The following is a 21842-nucleotide window of genomic DNA, read 5'->3' on the forward strand; positions in this document are numbered from 1 at the left end:
TGAAAAGACAGAAACTTGAGCAGTTCACAAATGTATATGTGCATCAAAACTTTGCAATGTATTCCACAAATATACACGGCCAAACAGTGTTAGCACGATGACCCCAAATGTGATGATTATACATAGAAAACATTGTCAATAAAATTTCCTCATTTTTAGAAAAGGAACAAAAATATCTTAAAGACAATTTAGGGAAAACATAAATAAATATTATTTAAAGTATTTGTATGCTTACTATTCTAAAAATAAAAATTACTGAGGTAACCTTAGGATAAAATCCTATAATGAAATGAGATAATTTTAATTCTAAATCACATGATTATTAAATTTTTATTTTATTAAGGTGTTTTTTGTGTATTATTTGAATCTTTGAATTCTTACAAACAAGAAAGAATGTCTTGCAATTTATCCTTGTATATTTTACCATAATCATGATTATATAAATGCTACTTTGCCCTGTTATATTTGAATAATATTTTTATTTTTGTAAAGCAGAGACCACTTCCCAATCCTGCTCTGTTAAATAATAGTAATTCTCTAAAAGCACACAAGTTCCACAATTTGACTTCTAATTCCAAGAGCATTCATGGGCAGGCTGTCAGCTTTGATTTCACCCTTTGTCCTGTGTTGCTTAGTTAAATTGCAGCCATGCTGAAGGGACTCAGCCCCCAGTGACAGGTGACAGAAAGGTGAGAGCCCTGGATCTGCGCTTCTTTTTCCCTTAACTATTTCCTCCTCAGATATTGACCAGTGGAACAAAGTCATTGAGCAACTAGGAACTCCGTGTCCGGAATTCATGAAGAAATTGCAGCCCACAGTCAGAAACTACGTGGAGAATCGGCCCAAGTATGCAGGACTCACCTTCCCAAAGCTCTTTCCTGATTCCCTCTTCCCAGCAGACTCCGAGCACAATAAACTTAAAGGTGAGCACCAGGCCCAGCTTGCCAGCCACAAAATGGCACCTGTTAGGTCTTCCCTTGACAGGTATTGATGCAAGAGGAGGTGATTCCAACAATACTCTGTCTTGGTTAACTCTTTTATCTGGGTTATTTAGAATCTTGAAACCATTTTTTTTGAAATGTACATTTAAAAGGTCAGTGTATTGTGCTTTGAAAACATATCTTCTGTAGTGAGGAGCTGTGGGCAGGCCTGCTTTTCGTCTTGCCCTGCTCCCGCATGGCTAGATTTACACCCGAAATAACAACACACAAACTGTATTCATTTAAACACTGCCTGACCCATTAGTTTCAGCCTCTTATTAGCTAATTCTCATATATCTTGCTTTAACCCATATCTAATAATCTATGTAGCACCACGAGGGGTGGCTTACTGGGAAGATTCTAGCCTGCATCCATCTTGGAGAGGAGAGTCATGGTGACTGCCCGAAGCGTCTGACTAACTTCCCTTCTTCCCAGCATTCTGTTCTGTCTACTCCACCTATCTAAATCCTACCCTATCAAAAAGCCAAGGCATTTTCTTTATTAACCAATGAGAGTCCTCCATCAATCTTCAATCTTTTTGTATTTCCTAGAAAAAAAATTTTAACACAGATTTTCATCTGTAAATTCTTGTAGACATAGACATAGGTGCTTTAGTACCTTTATATTTTATGGAGTGTTTTACCACCATTTCTCAATTACAGAGTAATAGATTAGATTTTACCTACACATTTCTTTCTTTTCAAGTCTGGTTCCTTCTGTGTGGAGTCAGACTCTGCCTCTGTGCCTTCACTTGCTGCTGGACAACCAGCTAACTACTGATTTTTCTTAATGATGGTAAAGAATTTAGGAGAGGTTTAATTGACTTAATATTTTGTTAAGCAGTTTCAACAGACTCTAGTTAATAACTGCCATATATAATACAATCTTCCACTAAAAATTTTACTATCAAAACACAAGGTAGATGCAGGCAATTATCTATGGGTTTGATGTATAGGCTTAATTTAAATAACAGAGATAAACGTCAGTGGAGCAGAGGAATTAAAATGCAGTGTTTTGTTGTTCAGGATCTCGTTATCACTTCCAAATTTATTCGTGGGGGATTTGAGATAGTCTACATCATCGTGCAGCATAGTCTCTGGGTGACATTTCCAGAGCTGTCAACACTACCCATACAGAGAAGGAAATGCCTAAAGGATATCTCAGCATGAATGCCTTCAGAATGCTAATCAGGATAGTAGGTATTTCAGTCACTGTTCTCCCATCCAAGTACTCACCAGGCCCGACCCTGCTTAGCTTCTGAGATCAGACGAGATTGGGCACCTTCAGGGTGGTATGGCCGTAGACTCAGTCATTATAGCTGTGCAGAGACATCGTGACCCTGACAACGCCTATAAAAGAAAACATTTAATTGGGGCTGATTAATCGTGCTAGAGATTCAGTCCATTATCCTCATGGCAGAAAGTATGGCAGCATTGCTGAGGGACACGGTGCTGGAGAAGGAGGTGAGAGTTCTACATCTTGATCCATAGGCATCAGGAAGAGGAAAGGCTATACAGGACCTGGCTTGACCTTTTGAAGCATTCAAAGCCCACCCCTACTTCCTCCAACAAAGCCACACCTCCTAATCCTTCTCAAGTAGTGCCACTTCTGAGGGCTCAGCATCAGGTATGCATGCCTATAGGGAACATTCTTATACAAACCACCAGGGCAGACAGAAACAACCCCGTGAAGACACCGACGGTTTAACCCTGTGGAGACAGCAAGACTCGCACTGAGCTATTGAAGCTGTTTACTGGTAGTGCAAATGCTTGCAGGCAGGCTGGTAGAGGACACTGCTGGCTGGTGGAGGTCATAGTCTACCCTAGCCTGGTGACTTTCTCTAAGCTCAGCATCAGGAAAACTGCCTCCCTCCCAGGCAGAGCTTCCTGCTCTCTACCAAGCCTTACCTGGAGGATGTCTCCAGGCCCAGGATGCCTGAGTTATCTCAAGGGTGACCCTTGACAAACTTCCCTGCAAACACACTTCCCCTGATGACCCACATGGCAGTTAGGCAAGTGCTCTAGCCATTTTGATAGGACCCTACTGTCACATACAAATCGTTGTGATGGAGCATGTCTCTTAATGCAAATTAGGGTTTGTCCCAGGCTCCCCAACTGGAATAATGTTGAGCTGATTTGCTGAAGTCTGTCTCCCAGAGGACTGTCTCCTGTTGTGTTCAAGGGCTGTATACAAAGCTTTCTGTCACTGCTACTGCCCCTTGCCCTCTCCATCTGATAGTTGACAGGCCAAGAGGGAAAAAGAAACCCCTGGCAGCAAACTCTTAACAATAGCATGCTTCGTGATGTAAATCTAACTTCATAGAGTTTAGTTATATTAATTGTTTTGTAAATTATTAGCTATTTAATATAGTTGTGATTCTAATACAAGACGGGGCAACACTAATGAAGTATCACAATATGCAAATGATAAAGGGAAAATTCATTGTGACTCTGGGAAAGCAGCACGTTTGCAAGTTGAAAGCCATGGCACTGGAAACCTTCTCTTTGTTTACTACAGATGGTGCTGATGATGGCTTCTGGGAGATGCTCTGGTGCTGGCAGAGGTCACTCCCTCCATCCTGTGCCCTTTCTAAGAAACAGAAGTACAGATGGTCTTTAGAGCAGACTCTGGTGTCTGCAGGACACGCGAATCACAAAGACCTTTTAACAAAGGCTGTTAGAACATTGGTCATAAAATAATCTTAAAATTTGAATTAGTATGTAAGTCTTTGTATACTTTTGGTATTCTTGTGAACTTCAAAGTTTTCTTTGAAAAGAACGCTAATCAATTAAGAAAACAGTATTCATCAGAAAAAAATTGCCAATAGACATAAAATATTCTTTAATGAATAAACTTTCATATTAATATAAAACATTATAAACCAAAGGAAATAGTCACAGATATATAGGTGAGAATAATTTCCTACATGTTAGCTGTTGTGTTAGCAAATTTAAGTTAAAAAAAAATGTCAGACAGTTGAATTGAATCCAAAGTAGAGAGTGGGAAAAATCACAGTGGTAGCCTATGAGAATGGCTATTTCCTAACTTTTTATGTTGTTTATTTAAATATGCTATCACTAAATTTTTAGCATTAACACAGTTGCCATAATATGAACACTTAATAACAAACAATTGATGTTATAAAAATTTTACATGTAAACATTTTATTACACTACAAATGAACTATTAATATTATCTTATTTATATCTTAAACCAATATTACTTATTCTTGTTAAGAAAGTACTTCATGTAAAATTTCACATGCTTTTGAGACCAAAAATTAAATTGGCCTCAGAGCTGGGTCTTCAGCTCAGTAGGTGAAAAATGCTTATGTGCAAGCGTATGGACCTGAGCTGGATTCCCAGAACCCATGTAGTAAAAACCGAGCTGTGTATGCACTGGTAATCCCAGTGCTGAGGAACTGGAGGCAGTCAGTCAAAGTTCCATGCTTTCTCAAATGAAACAAAAGAGGTTTAATAGTGCTTGAAGAACAGTACCCAAGGCTGTGCTCTGACTTTCACGTATGTGTACCATCACATGCTAATGAGACTGTACATACAGGGACACCGTCACATGTATGTCACCCTGCCCAACCACACAACTCACCTGTTGCCTTGCATATAATATGGAGGTGTTCATTACCATCAGCCATGGCACAGGACTTCCTTTAGACACTAGTCACTTGATTCCGCCCATTTAAATGTTTGATGAACGCAGGATGCTACAACAAAATTTCGTGGTTAAATGAGGTGATTTTTACCACCTTCAGTCTTCAGATTGTTTTTGCTGGATCTAAGAAATCTGAACGATGCTGGTTCGCAAGTTCAGTGTGCATGCTATGCTATGAATTCTGCTGATCCCACTTTATGTACGAGAACACGGAAGCACACTGAATGACGTCCTACCCCCACCCATGTATCTGAGCTGTGCGTTTGTGCAGATGCAGCATGCACTTTGCATTTCCCTTGCCCTTTATCCTATCCCTAGTGTCCTTACAGATTACCCACAAAAGTTTTTTTCACTTATTCAAACTTCATAGCTGATAAATTCTATTTATAATTCTGAGTGAACAATTAAACTCAAATATTCACAACGTATAACCCTCACAGAGCTCTCAAAATGATAGTTTAGGCTTTGAGACAAAGAAAATTAGAAGCTGCACTTCTTTTAGCCACAAGGAGTTCTCTGGCAACCAAAAGGATGCTGCTTAGCTTTTTTATTTCCAAAACAATAAACGCCGTTGCCAAAATGAAAACCTTAGGAATCGCCGTTCTCATTTTGTCATTTCAGCCAGCCAAGCCAGGGATTTGTTATCAAAGATGCTAGTGATTGACCCGGCCAAGAGGATATCGGTGGACGATGCCTTACAGCACCCGTACATCAACGTTTGGTACGACCCTGCGGAAGTGGAGGCGGTAAGACATCAGCGTAAACCACCCACAGTGAGCGGCGCAAACAGAGTAAAACTCACACAGGCCTTCGGTAACTCCCAAGTCAAGAGCCATTATCGGGTCCCCTGACAGTTCATAACTTTCCAAGACTTCCTGTGAATGGGGTTGGATTGGACACTATTTGAATTCACACTTAGGTCTGCTCCAGTGTGATTAACTGCCAGCTTCTTTGGATGCAAACAAGAACTCCCGTTGGTGGGAACGATACCTTGCTTCTGTTTCCTTTATGGTGCACAAGTATTGGCATAGCACTGTGCTTAAGAAGGAATCAGTTAGGAAGCTTTTCCTAAGACCACTAGTTACTTTGCAACTGCATGAACAAGACATAAAAATGTAGGTATTTCAAACAGGTCTTTATTGTTAGTTGGATTATAAATAATTCACTATGGTATGTTTCTGGTCTTGAACTTACATAAGGTTGATAACTCTTAGAAACTTAACTATTTTAAAAATACTTTCAACTACCTACTACCTTCTCTGTGAGTTGTTCTTACATCTTTACCTGTTTCTCTGTGGGGAGTTGTCGCACAGATACTGCTTGTGTGAGCTCTATAGACCTCCTGATGAGAATTTTCTTTCTGAACCGGTTGCAACTGCATCAGCAACATTGCCTATCCCTGAAGATGACTGCATGTTCTTAAAGTATTTGAACACTGATGCTAGCCTGCATCACCAGTGCAGTACTTCAGCCTTTGTGGTTGAATTTGCTCTGTATCATCTAACCTTCACTGTCTTAAGGCATTCTTGCTTAAAGACAGACTTGCTTTGCTTAAGTCTCCTCTGTGCTCTCTAAGTGTTTGCTGGAGCCACTGGTGCTCAGTTCAACCCCATCCACCCCTCACTTCTTTCTGTATGTGAGAAGCAAGTGTTTAATGTTCAGAAGTTTCCAAGAAATTCTAGCCCTGATTCCCCCAGCAGTAAAAAGGGAGCTTCACCATCTTGTGTGACATTTTCCTAAACCGTGTTCACCTAAGCAGTTTTACCATGATATTGGTGTCTTAATTCCTTTCAGATTTATTTTAGTAACTTGGTTTGATTCTTAAAAAATACAGTCCTTTCACTGAAATATGTTTGAGCTTCCAATGTCCTTAAACTAGTCTATATCCCTAAGACCCAAACCCAAACTGTCTTCCAGTCTTTCATACTTAAAAACTTATAAAGATATCCACAGAGTGGAATAAAATTAAAAAAAAGAGGAATGAATTTTCTGATGAAATTTAAGAAATTTCTAATGAAAGAAAATGCTTCAGGCATCTGTAAACGTGTCAGCTAAACATAGATTGACATTGCTAATCATTTATTTAGAAAGTTCTAAGCCTGTGTCGTTTATTTTTCCTTACAACTGATTTCGTGTGCTTAATCTGTTTTTAATGGATCATGGCCTCTAGCTTAATTAGAGTCATAAAGTCTGTATTTGTAATTCACTTGTAATTATGCTGCCTATAAAAGACACAGTTACTTAGAATCTATAACAGAACATTAGGATAATATCAATGATAAATTTATTTCTAACATTTTATCCTTTGTAGGATGAAAAATATACTTAGATCTTTTCTCAATATAGTCATCATAGGGCATAGATAGCAAGAAGACAAGATGTGCAAATTTTAAGAATCCATATAGCCTGAGGATTTAGTTAGTAAAGGAACCAGCTAAGACAGAGAAGAACAAGCAAGTGAAGTCACTGGCTGCGTTGTAAAACTGTCTTCCATCTACAAATGTTGCAGTGAACGCTGACCCCAGGGCAACAGTAGTTTATTACTCTCTGAAGTATATTTCAGAGGTCACAACTAGTGAGAAACAAATCCTAAGGGTGTTGGAAGAACAGTCAGCCATGCATTTTGCATTGCATATAAGAGTCCCATCATTACAGTAAGATAGGACCATGTTTCTAAAATAGAGTGACGAGTCTCTACAGATGTGTGTCACCAAAGTGATTCGCCTTATGTTAGCGATGGAAGACTGTGTGCAAGATAAGCTCAGGTGGGTCCCAGTAATCCAGATAAATGGATGTATCAAATAGAATCTCAATGGATAGGAATTGTGAAGGAATGCCAAGCTCAAAGGGCTTCCAAGTGGCACACATGGCACTAGGGAAAGAAGGCATTCAAAGATCAGCACTAGGAAAATGGGATTTATTGTGGGGACATGTGGGCAAGGCACATTCGACACAAGATGAAAGACAATGAGAAGAAAAGGAATCATTGCTGGGAAGTAAAGAGAAGAAAACAGAAAAATCTGTACGAAGGGAAAGAGGAGTTGTTGAAGGACACAATGGTTCTGGAAAAACAGAAAGAAATAGAACAACATTAAATGCACTAGTCCACTAGTCAGTGTATAAGATACCTCACATTTGTGATAATTTCCCAAATGCAAAAATCAAAGAGGAAAACAATGGAAATATTTTGTCACCCTCTGAGTAAATATTAAACATCTTCCTATGAGGTTGTCAGTTATAAATTTCGCATGCCAAGCTCAATAACACACCTGTCTCGTGTAGCAGTACAGTTGGAAGTGACAGCTGTGTGGATTATAATTTCTCAAATAGCATTCAGAGCAACTGACAAAAGCTCATATCCAACATAGAGCTGAAAGACCTACTTATATCAGTGTATGACTGGTATTTTCTAGGCAGAGACTGCTTGTCCATTCCTGGCTGCCCAGACCTGAAATAATCACACAGAAACTATATTAGTTGCAATACTGCTTACTAGTATATTCCTAGCTAGCTCTTACATCTTGAATTAATCCATTTCTATTATTTTGGATTTTACTACAAGGCTCATGGTTTGCCGGTAATGTTCCCAGGGCATCTATATTTCCTCCTGCGGCTACATGGAGTCTTCCTAACTCTGCCTTCTTTCCTCCTCTATCTGCTTAGAACTTGCACCTTACTCTATTCTGCCCTGCCATAGGACAAAGCAGCTTTATTCATTAACCAATAAAAGCAACACATATACAGAAGGACTTCCCACACCAGTGCTGGTTTTTTTTTTTTTTAAGATTTGTGTATTTTTATATTATGAGTGGTTTGCCTGCTTGCTTGTCTGTGGCCCATGTGTGTGCAATGCCAGAAGAGGGCACTGGACCATCTGGAACTGGAGATGGTTTTAAGCCATCACGTGGGTGTTAGCTATTGAACCCTGGTGCTCTGCAAGAGCAGCAAGTGCTATTACCTTCTGAGCCATCTCTCTAGCCCCATTTTTTTGGCTAGTAAATTCTAAATCACCTCTGTACCCATTCAAAGATGAAGACACACAAATTACATATTGATACACAAAGTGCATGCTTTTCCATGGCCCTTGTGTTCTGGGAAATACTTAAGGTTGAAATTCCTGCATTTCTTTTTGCTTATGGCATCTGTCTTCATCTGTCCCCGGCTCAGTCTCCTTCGTTAGCAAAGTTTCTTGCCATGGGTGTCTATCTCAGAGGATGCAGAGAGGTGTAAAGTGCTCGGTACAGAGCTTGGCAGCCACAAAGGTCATAAAGGTCATACACTTTCTTGCTGGTCTGGTTGCCATCACCATGTCTATGATGATAACATTTGTGTGCTATACTTTGCCATCTTTTGGTATTAAGAACAGATATCAAGTACAAAAGACCTGCTGGGCAAGAAATTGCAAAGTATGTTACAATTTTGAGAAGATTATAAAAAATGATGGAATTTTCAGACACACTTAACATGTTGGTCTTTTTGTTGTTTCTGTTGGCATATACCCTCACTTGTATTGCCTGGTGTTAAGGATCAAGTGCATTAGTTTAAACTATCAGACTGCAAATTACAGTCTCTATATGTCCATTGTAGCTCTAAGAAATTCAGGGCTTTTGCAGACTCTTGGGCAATGTATCGTGCTACCTTTCTTGTGTCTTGTTGGAGGGACAGCACCCAATTCTTGAGTTTATCAATGCTGTTGGGCAGAGGGGAAGTTTTTATGTTGCATCCCTGTGCACAGAACCTTTGAGGACCTGGATCAGCCATAAGTTGAGGAGGAGATGGTGAGCTACAGCTCAGGACATTCAAGAAGGGAAGTTAAGAGAAACATAAAACGAAACTAATCTTTTGGAACACAATTTTGTTTTGTGGAAACCTTCAGGGCAGGGAAAATTGCCAAGGGTAGGAAGCTTATTAAAGATTTCTGTAGGTCTTATACATTAAAGTGTAGGAGGGAGGGGGAGTAAAGATAAACATCAGGAGAGATGCAGGTTCTCTGGCAGAAAGAGCGGGGGCAGAGCTGGACCCACTGGACTGTCCCTGGGGCTGAATGGGATGGTGAATGTCCTGACTCAGTCATCCCCCTGGGCACTGGGGAGAAACACACACACTGAGTTGGGGGTCTGTCAAAGCAGGATCTCATAATGGCATCAAGCAGGGACTTATATAGGGTTGTGATGGGGTGGAGAAGCCTGAGAAGGGCCAAGACAAGGAACAAGGTCCAATAACATTCTGCCATGCTAGAGGTGGCTGGGCGGAGGCAGGTCTAGGTCGAGTAGCTAGAGAGAGGTCTCCAAACTCTAGCTAGGCTTAGGAAGTTATACTAGGCCTCACACCAACTCAAGTTAGGCTCAGGAAATTACACTGGGCCTCACACCTGGGCCTTATAAGGCACAACAGAGGGAAGCTTGAGAAAAAGAGACCTCAGAGCCTGCTCCAACAGTGGCACATATTTTCCAACAAGGCCATACTTCCTAATAGTGCCTTTCCCTTTGAGGGCTATTTTCTTTAAAACTACCACACTGGGCTTCCTTATTCTTTTCCCAAACTGAAGATTAATTTGGGAACTGAAGCTGGGATGGGTGAAAATGTAACCGACCTGTACTATTTACACAGAGTTAGATAATCTCTAGGTGTGTCTATGCAGTATTGTCTGGTTTCTGAATGGATATAGGAAGGCCACCATAGGTAGCATCATTCCTTGGGCAGGGAGTCTCATGTTATGAGAAAGCCAGCTAAGCATGAACCTGAGAAACAAACCAGCAAGCAGTGTCCTTTATGGGTTCAGTTTGAAGTTCATGTTCCAGTTCCTGCCCTTACTCCCTTCCATGATGGACTGTAACATGGGAACTGAGATAAACCTTTCCTCCCTTAAGTGATTGTTGTTCCCAGTGCTTGTCATAGCAACAAAGTGAAGCAATAATGGAGACTAAAGGATCATTTAAAGAGCCATTTTGTGCTGTGGGTCAGCAAATATCAACACCGAGAATCAGCTACGTAGACCTAACTATATAGACATAGCAGCTACATAACATAAACTATGGTATAATAAGCAAAATAGAGCTAGACACGGGGCTAGAAAGAATTTAAAAAAAGAATCAGAAGCCTGTAGTCAAAAGGCTTATTGCACTACAGTTTGGCTAGTAGCAGGGAAGGGACAGAATGGGTGCAACTATACCAATTAAATGATGTAGAGGAGGCCATGAAGACCAGTTGGGCAGTCAGGAGTGGCATGCACATTTCTAAGAAGTACTCAACTTCCTCAGCTATCTCGTGTTTTCTTGTCAAGAATGTTGCCTTGGCAGCAGAAGAACATTTTCCTTTGAGGGTCCTACTGAATTTCTGTACCTTTTCTCTTGATGTTGAAGTCTCTTATGTGTTTGCTGTACAGGGCTCATGGGGAGCAGTGTTGGAGACAGATGCATAGGAAGCGAAGGACCCTGCTGTTTTCTTTTAGGCTGCTCATCACTTCTGCAGCTTTGCTGCCTAGGAGGTGTAAAGATATGGTCTTGATGTCACTTCTGCCTTCTTTGTCTTTTCCCTTTCCATTAACTTCTACACAGCATTCACACAGGCCTTGAGAATTTTTCAATAGCTTACGTATTCATACATTGTTTCTACAAATATGAACTGAATTCAAAAGCCATGACTCTTTGTAGCATAAACAATGGTGATTCGATAGTGACTTTGAAAATAAAGAACCAACTTAGGCCTGATGAAATGAGCCTGTAATTCCAGCACTTGAGAGGCTAAGGACTGAGATTGCACAGAATTGGAGGCTAGCCTAGATTACCTAACAAGTACCATCTGGGGAGGGCTGTAGATGGAGAATGCTCATTCATTTCCTGACTGCTCAGACCTGAATAATCACACAGAAACTATTAATTACAGTGCTGCTTGGCCTACAGCTTAGGCATGTTCCTACCTAAGTTCTTATATCTTAAATGAACCCACTTCCATTATTTTGTATTGCCACAAGGCTGTGGCCTACCAGTAAGGTTCTGTCTCTTCTGCAGCTACATGGTATCTCCTTGACTCTGTGTACTCTTTCTATATGTCTCTGTTCAGATTTTCTGCCTGGCTTTATTCTGCCGTGCCAAAGCAGATTCTTTATTAACCAACGGTAATAGAACATATTCACAGCATATAGAGGGGAATCCCACATCAGTGGGCTACTTAATAGAACCTGACTCACACAACAAAACACAACAAAAGAACACGTTCCCCACCATCACTGTTTTGAGTATTTTTCTCCTCAGTTAATAATAGAAATTTTTATTGCATCAAAATATTCAATAACACATTATCTGCTGAAGACAGCCCTACAGGTGTGAGTTGTTTCTTGCTTCTTCTTTAGTGCCTGATTCCTGAATGAGATAAAAAGGACCAATAATCATCATCCCTGCGACTGTCAATCATCTGTACAGTGAAAGTCCTCTAACCCTCAACCAGATACATACCAGTCACTGCACTGTCACAAGCCCTCTGTGCTCATCTCTCTCGAGTTGTGACTTGTAAGGAGATATTCGACTCTGAATATAAAACAGCAACCTGACCAGATTTTTAACAGCTGAAATGTATATAAAATTGTTACGTAGCCAAGCAAGCCTAAAGTTGTGCTGCCAAGGACTAGCTGTATAGCTTCAAGACCCTCTGGTAGTTGACTCTGCTTCCTTCACATAATGAGGTGGTAGCAGGAGATTATTGCCATTCTTGCTCTTAATCCCTTGGATACGCTTCACAGTAAAAGCTAGAATGATTTTATCATTAACATCATGGTTTTTGCAGTATTAAAACTACTTGATGAATGATATGTATGATTTCTACATTCATTGACTATGGCTTACTCGCAATGGCAACACTGTAAACAAAAGTCTTTCAAATATACACAGTAATAAAGATCTTCAGTATATCCTGCTGGGCTCAATATGCATAAACTTTGGACTGGCCGGGAAAATTTGAGCTGCAAGACAAAGAAGTCAACATATTTAATATTCAGACAACTCATGAGGAGTTGTTCACTTCTTGGAGATATGCCACTGGCTGACATAGACATAAGCTTTCGTCAAGTCTTTTATGATCTTTGCATTAAACTAGTGAGTCTGAGTTTAGCAATGAGCATTAAACATTAGTATCTGGAAAGAGATGATTTAAACAAGTTATAAATACAAACAGCCCTTTGTTGAGAAAGCCTCTCCCGCTGGGAGGAAGGGAGTAAGGTCTGTGCAGCTGGCATTTCCACTGCTGAGCAGTATCAATAGGTGTTATCATGTCTTTAAGATGGTTTCTGAACGGTCAATCCACCTGAAATTCAGAACACAGACACTCCCTTGAACTAGTGATAAATGTCCTTTGTAGTTGCCTGAGAGGTAACTGAACTTTGCCACACACAGTTTACTGCCAGTTCTCCAACACCAGTCAATATTCGGGAAACCTGAACCACAGGGCTTCAGCTGTTTAAGGACTTTCTAGATGCTTTTCACAATTTTCATTAAAGAAAAAGATCCCCATTTCACTTAAATAAAAAAGAAAATGAGTTTCTGTTTATGTTGGTAGAAAATGCCTTTTCCGTTTCACCAGAAGACTGCCCAGCATTTCTCCGAGATGACCTTATATCTTACTGACGGTTCCTGTTGCTGTAATGAGAAACAGCACAACGAAAGAGCAAGTTGGGGAGGAAAGTGTTTGTTCAGCTTACATTTCTGAGGCACTGTTCATCATTGAAGGGCATTAGGGCAGGACCTCAAGCAGGGCAGGAACCTGCAGGCAGGAGCTGATGCAGAGGCCATGGATGGGTGCCGCTTACTGGCTTGCTCAGCCTGCTTTCATATAGAACCCAGGACCATCAGCCTGTGGATGGCACCAACGACCATGAGCTGGGCCCTCCCTCACTGATCACTAATTGAGAGAATGCTCTACAGCTGGATCTCATGGGGGCATTTTCGCAATTGAGTTTCCTTCCTTTCGGATAACTCTAGTAGTCTGTGTGTCAAGTTGACAAGCCTAGCCATCACAGGAAATTACATAAAGTTCTGTATGTGCACCCACTCTTATAGAGTCATAAAAGGATCCATTGTTTTTCTTTCGCTTCTTTAAGTCATTTTTGTTACTTTGACTCTAAGTTTGGAAAACCTACAATGAGTTTTTTCTATATATTTGCCACTAGACACACCAGTACACATAGAGAAGGCCTACCAATGGGTGGCTTTTATTTTTGAAGAGTGAGGTCCCATTTGCAGATTTGATGAAGAGAATTAGTTTCAGAATGATATCTCAGCTTGTTTTTGGAATTTTATGAAAATTGGATTAAAATTGTCTCCCGTGTATTCAAAAACAGATTTAAAAATAACCAATTTAGACTTAGAGAAAGAATAACTTCCTCAGTAGTCAGCTTCTCAGTGTTCAGTTCCAGAGTCCATTATCATAGTCATTATCCATAAGTTTGGAAATCAGTTCATTTCCCAAGTACTTATTGCAGTTTGCATGCTGGTCATGAGTGACCTTCTTTTACAGGATAGACAAAGGCACTGCGAAGGGACTGGGAAGGCAAAAACATCTTTATTTTCTTCCCTCCTCCTTGCTTCCCTTATTCTGGTTTCCAGACCAAATGTTCCCAAGAATTCTTTTAAGTATGGTGTGTCCTGTTCTCACGGAGCTTATGAACTGGCTGCATCTCGCTCAGCTGTTGCCTCCATCTGTCCCGACACAAGGCCTAGCTCACGTGATTCCATATCACAGAGTACCACGTGCTGTGGGGAACTGGGGGCAACAACACGGCAAGCTCAATTAACTAGTTCAGTGCCATCTATCCGTCACGAAAGACCCTTGTAGTGTGAGCTGCACCCTAAGTAGTTAGAATGTATACACATTTAGAATTAAGTGGGAAGAAACAGGAGCCCAACAAATGTGAATTTAATTACGTGTTTAATTATAGAAAGAGCACCTCATAGTTTGTAGCTCTCGTTTACTTGGTAGAAGTTAAATCAATGTCAGTGATTCCTAATATTTTTCATTTACAGATTGAAAAAAAAATCCATCTGTTCATGTCAATGTATTATTTTAGCAGCAGAATGTGAGCAATTTACTAATTGCCTTCTAGAGAAAATAGAACTTCACTGCATGCTGTGTTGCCATGATCTAGTTGTTGGAGTGAAGATGTCTTTGAATTACATTCTGCTTGCTTTGATACAGTGTAGTATTATGTTGCTGGGGGCTTGCCACAGTGTTTGTGTAGGTGGACCTGGCCACCTGGTTTTAGTGGCTCCTTTCTCTCCATGTCTTTTCGGGGCTCTTTACCCTCCATGACTTGTGAAAAGAATGTGCACTTCACTCTTAGTCATCTCTAATTTTAGAAAACGTTCCTACTAAAGACAAAGATTCATCTTGATTTTAATTTCCTGACATACATAAAATCTGCAGAATGGGTCAAAAACTGACACAGTTGGGTGGTTGGTTCTTCAAAAATACACCTGCATTGTATACAGAGATGCTCCTGGGAGTCCATGCTAGGATTTCCCACAAGGCACTCATAGTAATCCCTATTGTAAGCTCTGGATGGAAGGACCGCATTAGTGCTCTCCCAAGGTGAATGCCCAGCTGGAGAAGTCCTAGACAAGTTTGCTACTTGAAGCCTTTTTTCCTCTCAGATTCAATGCAGTTTTGCTTAATGATGAAACTCTATATTCTATGATACTTTTCATTAAAAAATATCCAAGTGTCCACCTTCCTGTCTATGGCATTCCCCATTAAATACACTCACTGCATCCCATGCTCACCATTGGTGCCAAGCCCATGTCACACAGAGGGGTGACAGTTCTCAGCTCTTAGGGGTGCACAGTCAAGCCCTGTGGATTCTCACTGTGCAATGGTACCTTGGAAGATCTGAGGGCTTTTGGAAGTCATTCTGAGATCATATGGGTGTAATCTTGTACCTGTGGCTTTCTGGGCTCTGGGTTCATAGTCTTTACAAGATTTTTGGAGTGCCTTTACTCCAAAAATAATTATTTATTATATAGTTAGCTTTATTTTTTGTTATGCAGGGGGTCAAACCCTTTCTTATGCTAGGTAGGCACCTTACCACCAAGATGCATCCTTAGCCTCCAGATTTCTGAAAAATTTCAAAGCATTGATGCAGTGGAAAAGCTTTTGTCTAGGGGCTTCAAAAATGCTAATATGAACTGTTACAGTGAAATCTTAGTCTAGGCACAACCAAGACAGTTGCTTGCTTTTCTAAGTTCATTCTCCTGATATAAATACCTGATAATATGAAAGGCTACCTATTTTAAGAAGTAGCACAAACTAACTGCTATGCATATGGACATTGTGTTTTTAGCTTTCCCTGCTGGGACTTCCTAAAACACTGGCCTTATAGATCTCTCACTCTCTCTTTCTCTCTCTCTCAAGCAATTTTTAAATGGCCTTTTTCTAAGAAATAGAAATTGATGGCCACTGTTCAAGTAGCTAGCTCTTTGGCTGGAGAGTTTCTCAGCGTTAATTCGCAGCTGGTCCACGGACTTATGGTGACATTCTACAATGGGTGACGCAGGTTTCACAGAAGTGTCAAGTTCAACCTGCTTTGTGTTTTGCCTCAGGTTGTTCTTCCTACATAATGTTCTATTGTCCTTTGTAGGGTCCATCTTCCCTTGTCATCCTTATTCCCAACAATTTTTGTTTGTTTGTTTTCTAAGGTATTGACTATATTGAAAGTGTTGCAACAGAAAGCTGGAATAAACAAACACATGACAGAAACACCCCATAAGGCTGAGTTTGATTTGCCAGACAGTGGACACCCCAGATTAATCCAGCAACCTGGCTATACTCATAAGGAAAAGATAATATGAAACATATAGTCTATGGGATGGGAAAATAGAAATGCTAATAATGCTGAAAACAGTATTGTGATCACGTGAGAACAGATGGTTATAAATACAAGTAAAGACTGTAGTGATAAAGTTAGAATGTCCTCAGAACAGCAGAAGTCTGCAGACTCGTGGTGTGCAGTTGGGAGAAGGCTCAGCAACATGAGAGGCAGGAGTGTCAAGTCCTGGCAACCTGCGGAGTCAGGGAAAAGCCTGAGTTTGAATGTTCTTCCTGCACATAGAATCATAGCTCAGGCCCTGGGGCATGTGTTCGAAGTGAGATGGTAGAGTGGATTCATCCAATGATGAGGCAGAATAGTGAACAGGTTGCACTCCCATTTTACAAGTCTATTGAAGGTTGATGGTCTTCCACAGAGTGCGCACCATAATAAAACTGTTATGTTCCCTTTTTAATGGCAAGGCAGTCGTGGGAATGATAAAAATCTCTTCCATAACTTGTTTCAGGCTTAATATGAAACTCTCAGTGTCCTTTATGGCCACAATATCTTTTGAAAAGGTACGGAACTTGTTGTTGCAAAAACACCTTTTATCCCCAAAGATTACCTCCAATTACTCCCTTGTACATAATTCCAGGAAAGTGCAGTTTCTATCTTCCTGTACAAGATAGTGCAAACTGAACCCTTCCACGTACTTCTTTTTTAAAAAGGGAGGGACACAGTGGCTGTGCCCCAGGCGGAGCTCCAGAGAATATCCTATCGACGGTGTGAGCTGCTTTGGACTGGGTTTTGGTGTTTTTGCTTCATGACGCGTGTGGCAGACGCTGTTTTCAGAGTGCAGTGGTCTGACACCACCCCTTTATCTGAGGCCGGCTTGCTGGATCACAAAGCAGGCTGGTTCCCAGCTAGAATTCACAAAAATATGTCCAGAGAAAAAAATTAAAAATCTGAGGAGCTCCCATCCAGATGGAAGGCTTTGCTATAGTTTAAACTAGAAACACGGCTTGTCATCAGTTGATTGTGAGGACGCTTGCATCCATCCAAGCTTTCCTGATTCGAGATGTCCTAGGCACAAAAGTGGACCAATTGAGAAACACAGAGTGGGAAGCCACACTCCCAATGCAAGGAGATGGCAAATAAAGAAACCACGGAGGGCAGACAAGACAAAGACCTGGACTCGGGTCACATGATAACTCAATTCATTCACTAAAGCTTGCATTGCGTTTTAATTATGCACCACCCGCGCTGGTAAATATTTCTACTGAATTTATTAGTAAGAAACTTATGCTACACAGAGGCTTATATAGTGTGTATGCTCTGCAGTTATATAAATGAGAAATGCTAAACACCCAGATAAATTCTGTGAAGAGGGAGTTAGAGGTGTACAGAGGGCAAAGGTATAATGAAGTCCATTCTTTAGTAGACGACAGGGCTTTCATGGGGAAAACTAGCGCGTCAGTACCGAATGATGAGCAGGCAAAGGAGAAGGGAGGACAGCAGAAGAGCGGGCTAGTAGAGGACGGAAAGCAGCCTTCTCTAGGCTACTCAAGGAAGGAGACCTGGGTGACCCTGGTGGGCTTGGTGCAGTTGGCCTGGAGAAGAGAGAAATGAGCTGGGTACTTAGGCAGAGACCAGAGCAGGAAGCGTTTCTGAGTCGATCCCAGGGAGTCCACCTGGGCTTCAGGCTGCTGCGCCACTGTAGTGACTTTAACCAGGGGTTAAAATAATAGGGCTTATGTTTAAGACAGTCATTTTTATTCCAGTTGGTGCAATGATAGCTATTAGCAGAAAGAGCAGTTAAAAATCTTAGAAAGTGGTTGGTATAAAAGATAGCGAACAAAGAACTTTAGCTCACGAGGGAGAGAAGAAGAATGGAACCCAGAGATGGCTTTGCTATAATTGTCACCACTGATTTCTACCCAAGAAATGTCCCATCTAATAAAGTCTAAGGAATTAGGTGAAGTGCTCAATTAGCTTTGAGAAGGTATGAGGCAATTAGAGAGGTTTCTGTGGGTATAATTAAACATTTTAAATCTAGCTGTCCTAATCTATAAAACATAAGGGGGATGAGAAAGGCTTTTATTCCTGTCATGATAATTTAAAAAGCCCACATAGACTTGTTTTCTTTCTAAATTAGTCCTTCGAATCTCTCTCTACTGGGCGAAATATCTCTCTACTTGGCTTGAAGAAAATCCACCAGAAAGGAAATGCCTTTGTAAAACAGAGAAGCAAAGCACGGGCATGGGTTATACTAGACTGTGGTTTGCTCTGTTGAGTTTATTCTTCTGGAGACACAGCCCCCAACTTCTTCCTGTCATCCACTTAACCATCCGTGTTTTAAATGAGGATTTTTCATGATATGTGGAGGCACATTATCAACCAGAAATCATCCTTGCCTTCAGGCAGTTCTGTCCTGCTGAAACCTGAAACCTGTTGCCTCCAGACTCCCTCTCCTACATCACAGACCTCAGACTTGATCCTTCTAGCAGCGACTTGAGGATGAGCATTTTGTCGTAATTGTTGATATCATGTATTGGACTATTTGGGTTTTTTTTAGTAAAGCAGGAATTTAGAATTATTAGTTGAATTAATGATGGTTTTGAATTATTAGCATATCAACTATTTTATGTGCTTTTCCATTAACGCTTCAAGTCTCCATTGCTCTAGCTGAAAGACTCTAGGCTTTTGCTCTTGTTCTAGACAAGATTAAAATGATTTCACGCAGACATGCAATGGGAAGCTAGGACTACAGCCAGACCCATGTAATTATATGACCACCTTTTAAAAAGCTGGTCTCCCTTCACAGGGGCAGAATCTTAATAATGCATGGGCTGGAGGAATTTAAAATTGCAATAAATTTAGAATAACAATATTGTCCACTTTTTGGGTATTCATCTTGTATGTTAATGTAGTATACAAATGTGTTCTGTATAAGATGCTGGGGATGTCTGTCCCTTTATAACTATGTCAGCAGAGAGAAGTCTTTATATCTGATTAAAAGAGTTCATCAACTCAGAACCTAGACCCATTCACAGAAATTGGTGATAAAAAAAGATAAAGTTCTGAAAAAATAATTATGCACTCAACTTGCTAAACATTTGAGAATTTAAAAGCTGTAAAAGTTTATGTGAAAATGTGATACTTTCCTCTAAAGATGCTACAGTGTGTTCAAGCTAGTTTCCTTTAGTGCAGCATCTAACTGTGGTCCAGGATCTCTGTGGGTTTAGAGCCCACACTCTGCGCTGATGCTTGTTGAGAAGCGTGATTCCCTGGTATGTCTCAGGGCTGATGTGCTATTTATTGACTCAGGAGTTGACCCAGAAACCCTGAAGGCCTTCAGCCTCCTGTTCACTTTCCTTCTGTTTTGTGCCCTGCGGCCGAGGTATGAGTGACGCGGGCTTCAGTCAGCTGACTCAGCAGTATCTGCGCGTGCGTGCGTGCGTGCGTGCGTGCGTGCGTGCGTGCGTGCGTGCGTGCGTGCGTGTTTGTGTGTGTGTGTGTGTGGTGTTGACTGTCACACGACTCTTTCCCTAGTTCCTCTATAGGCCTTGTCACCTCTTGCCTAGGCTGATAGGTCCTCTAGACCAGCAGAAAGGTCTTCTAGCAGAGGCTGTTGCCTCTCTGAGCTGTCAGTGGACTCTTCCCTGACATCCGTCCACACACCATTAGCACACCACACACTGTGCTGAACTGATCCATTGCACTCACGCCCCTCTCCCAATTCTGCTCCTCCAGAACTGAGACTCAGTCTGACCATCTGTGTGCAGACAGTGACACCATTAGCGGTGTCATTTGAAAATGTCACTTGAGCTCTGTTCCCCTGTGCTGTGCCAGTGTGAGCACTTTCTCGTTTTCCCAGTCTCTTCTGAGCCTGTAAAAACTCTAGGAAAGGATGATGTCCTCCAGGAATCTTGGTGTCCAGGTTTAAATGAGCTCTACTCGTCTTGTGAGCCACATAAATGCCACCTCTCCCTGGATCCAGTACTGATCTAACTTCACACAACTCCACTGTGGGCAGGCACCTGCAGTTCTTCAAATGTATAATGAGACACATTATCTTAGACATCCTCCAGAAACTTATCATTTTTATAGTAAAAATTCAAGCAGCCATTAAACTTTACAACGCTCTAAGTCAGTGCTGCTCCAGATGGCGTTTCTTCTATTGCCAACCACCAAGCGCTTAGCAATGGATGTGCACATACTCATGGGCAAATGTGAAAGCTGCTAAAGTCCTTGCACTCGGATGGTCTGTTTCACCCTGCACGTCTTGGTGACCATAATAATGAACCAACTTATTTTACAACTCAAGTTTAGAAAGCATTTCTCCGCTTGCATTGACAGCTGTCTATACTCTGGCCATCTTTTCTGTGTCATGGCTTAACTATGTTTCTCCAGTATTCCGGCCACTTTCTGCTTCTCTGACCATAGCGAGCAAGCTCTTACTTTGGAGGTTTTATGTTGCAGTTCCCTCCGGAACATTTTTCCTCACTGTGTGCACCTAGCTCTCATCATCAGTCATTGGTCTCCTCACAGGCTTCTCTACTAAAAACTCTTCTATGACCATTCTTCCTAGACAGCACCCAAGTGTGTGCAAGCTTAGACTCTTATTGCTGCTCACCATAACGCGTTTATTTTGTTGTTGGTGGTGGTGGTGTCAGTATGAGCTGGGTGCCTTGAATCTGACACCCTGACTGGGACGGCCAGAGAAGGAAGACGTGATAGACACACAGCTCCATGCACAGAGAAGTTAGGGTCAGGTGGTGTGCTCACACACTGATGGATAGGTACCTACTACTGCTACAACCAGACCTCGGTGCGTTTTTCATGGGGTTAGCTAGTCTGAGCAGGAGATCTCTACAGGTGGCTTTGAGTTGTGGTGGACACCATGACGAAAAGCAATGTGGGGAGGAAAGGGCTTGGCTTACACTTCCATATCACAGCCCATCATCAAAGGGAGTCAGGGCAGGAACTCAAACAGGGCAGGAACCTGGAGGCAGGAGCTGATGCAGCAGTCATGGAGGGTCTGCTTACTGGACTGCACCACATTGGCTTGCTTAGCCTGCTTTCTCACAGTATCCAGGACTACCAGCACAGGGCTGGCGCCACCCACAGTGGCTGGGCCCTCCCCCATCAATCACTAATTAGGAAAATGTCCTACAGCTGGATGTGATGGAGTCACTTTTCCCAGCTGAGGCTCCCTCTGCTCCCAATAACTTTAGCTTGTGCCAAGTTGACATGAAACTAGCCAACATAACAGGCAAGCAGTTTCAGGCTGTAAATATTAGGGACATCAAAGCTACAGTTGCTGGTTATTGTATACAATGATCAATTGTTTGCACTGGACCAATAAGGAAGGTCGGGCTATCATGCCAAACCTCACCTAG

General features: G+C 41.4%; 1 protein-coding gene across 1 annotated transcript in view; it reads left to right on the top strand.

Moving 5' to 3' along the window:
- Mapk10 (mitogen-activated protein kinase 10) overlaps positions 1-21842 on the top strand; it is a 295793-nt gene that overhangs the window by 246892 nt on the left and 27059 nt on the right. Inside the window, exons 11-12 of the mRNA XM_038328945.1 lie at positions 741-923; positions 5271-5395. Coding sequence (XP_038184873.1) covers positions 741-923; positions 5271-5395 — 308 coding nt within the window. The remainder of the gene's footprint in view (positions 1-740; positions 924-5270; positions 5396-21842) is intronic.

This window comes from Arvicola amphibius, chromosome 1, assembly GCF_903992535.2.
Source record: "Arvicola amphibius chromosome 1, mArvAmp1.2, whole genome shotgun sequence".
Lineage (NCBI taxonomy): Eukaryota > Metazoa > Chordata > Mammalia > Rodentia > Cricetidae > Arvicola > Arvicola amphibius.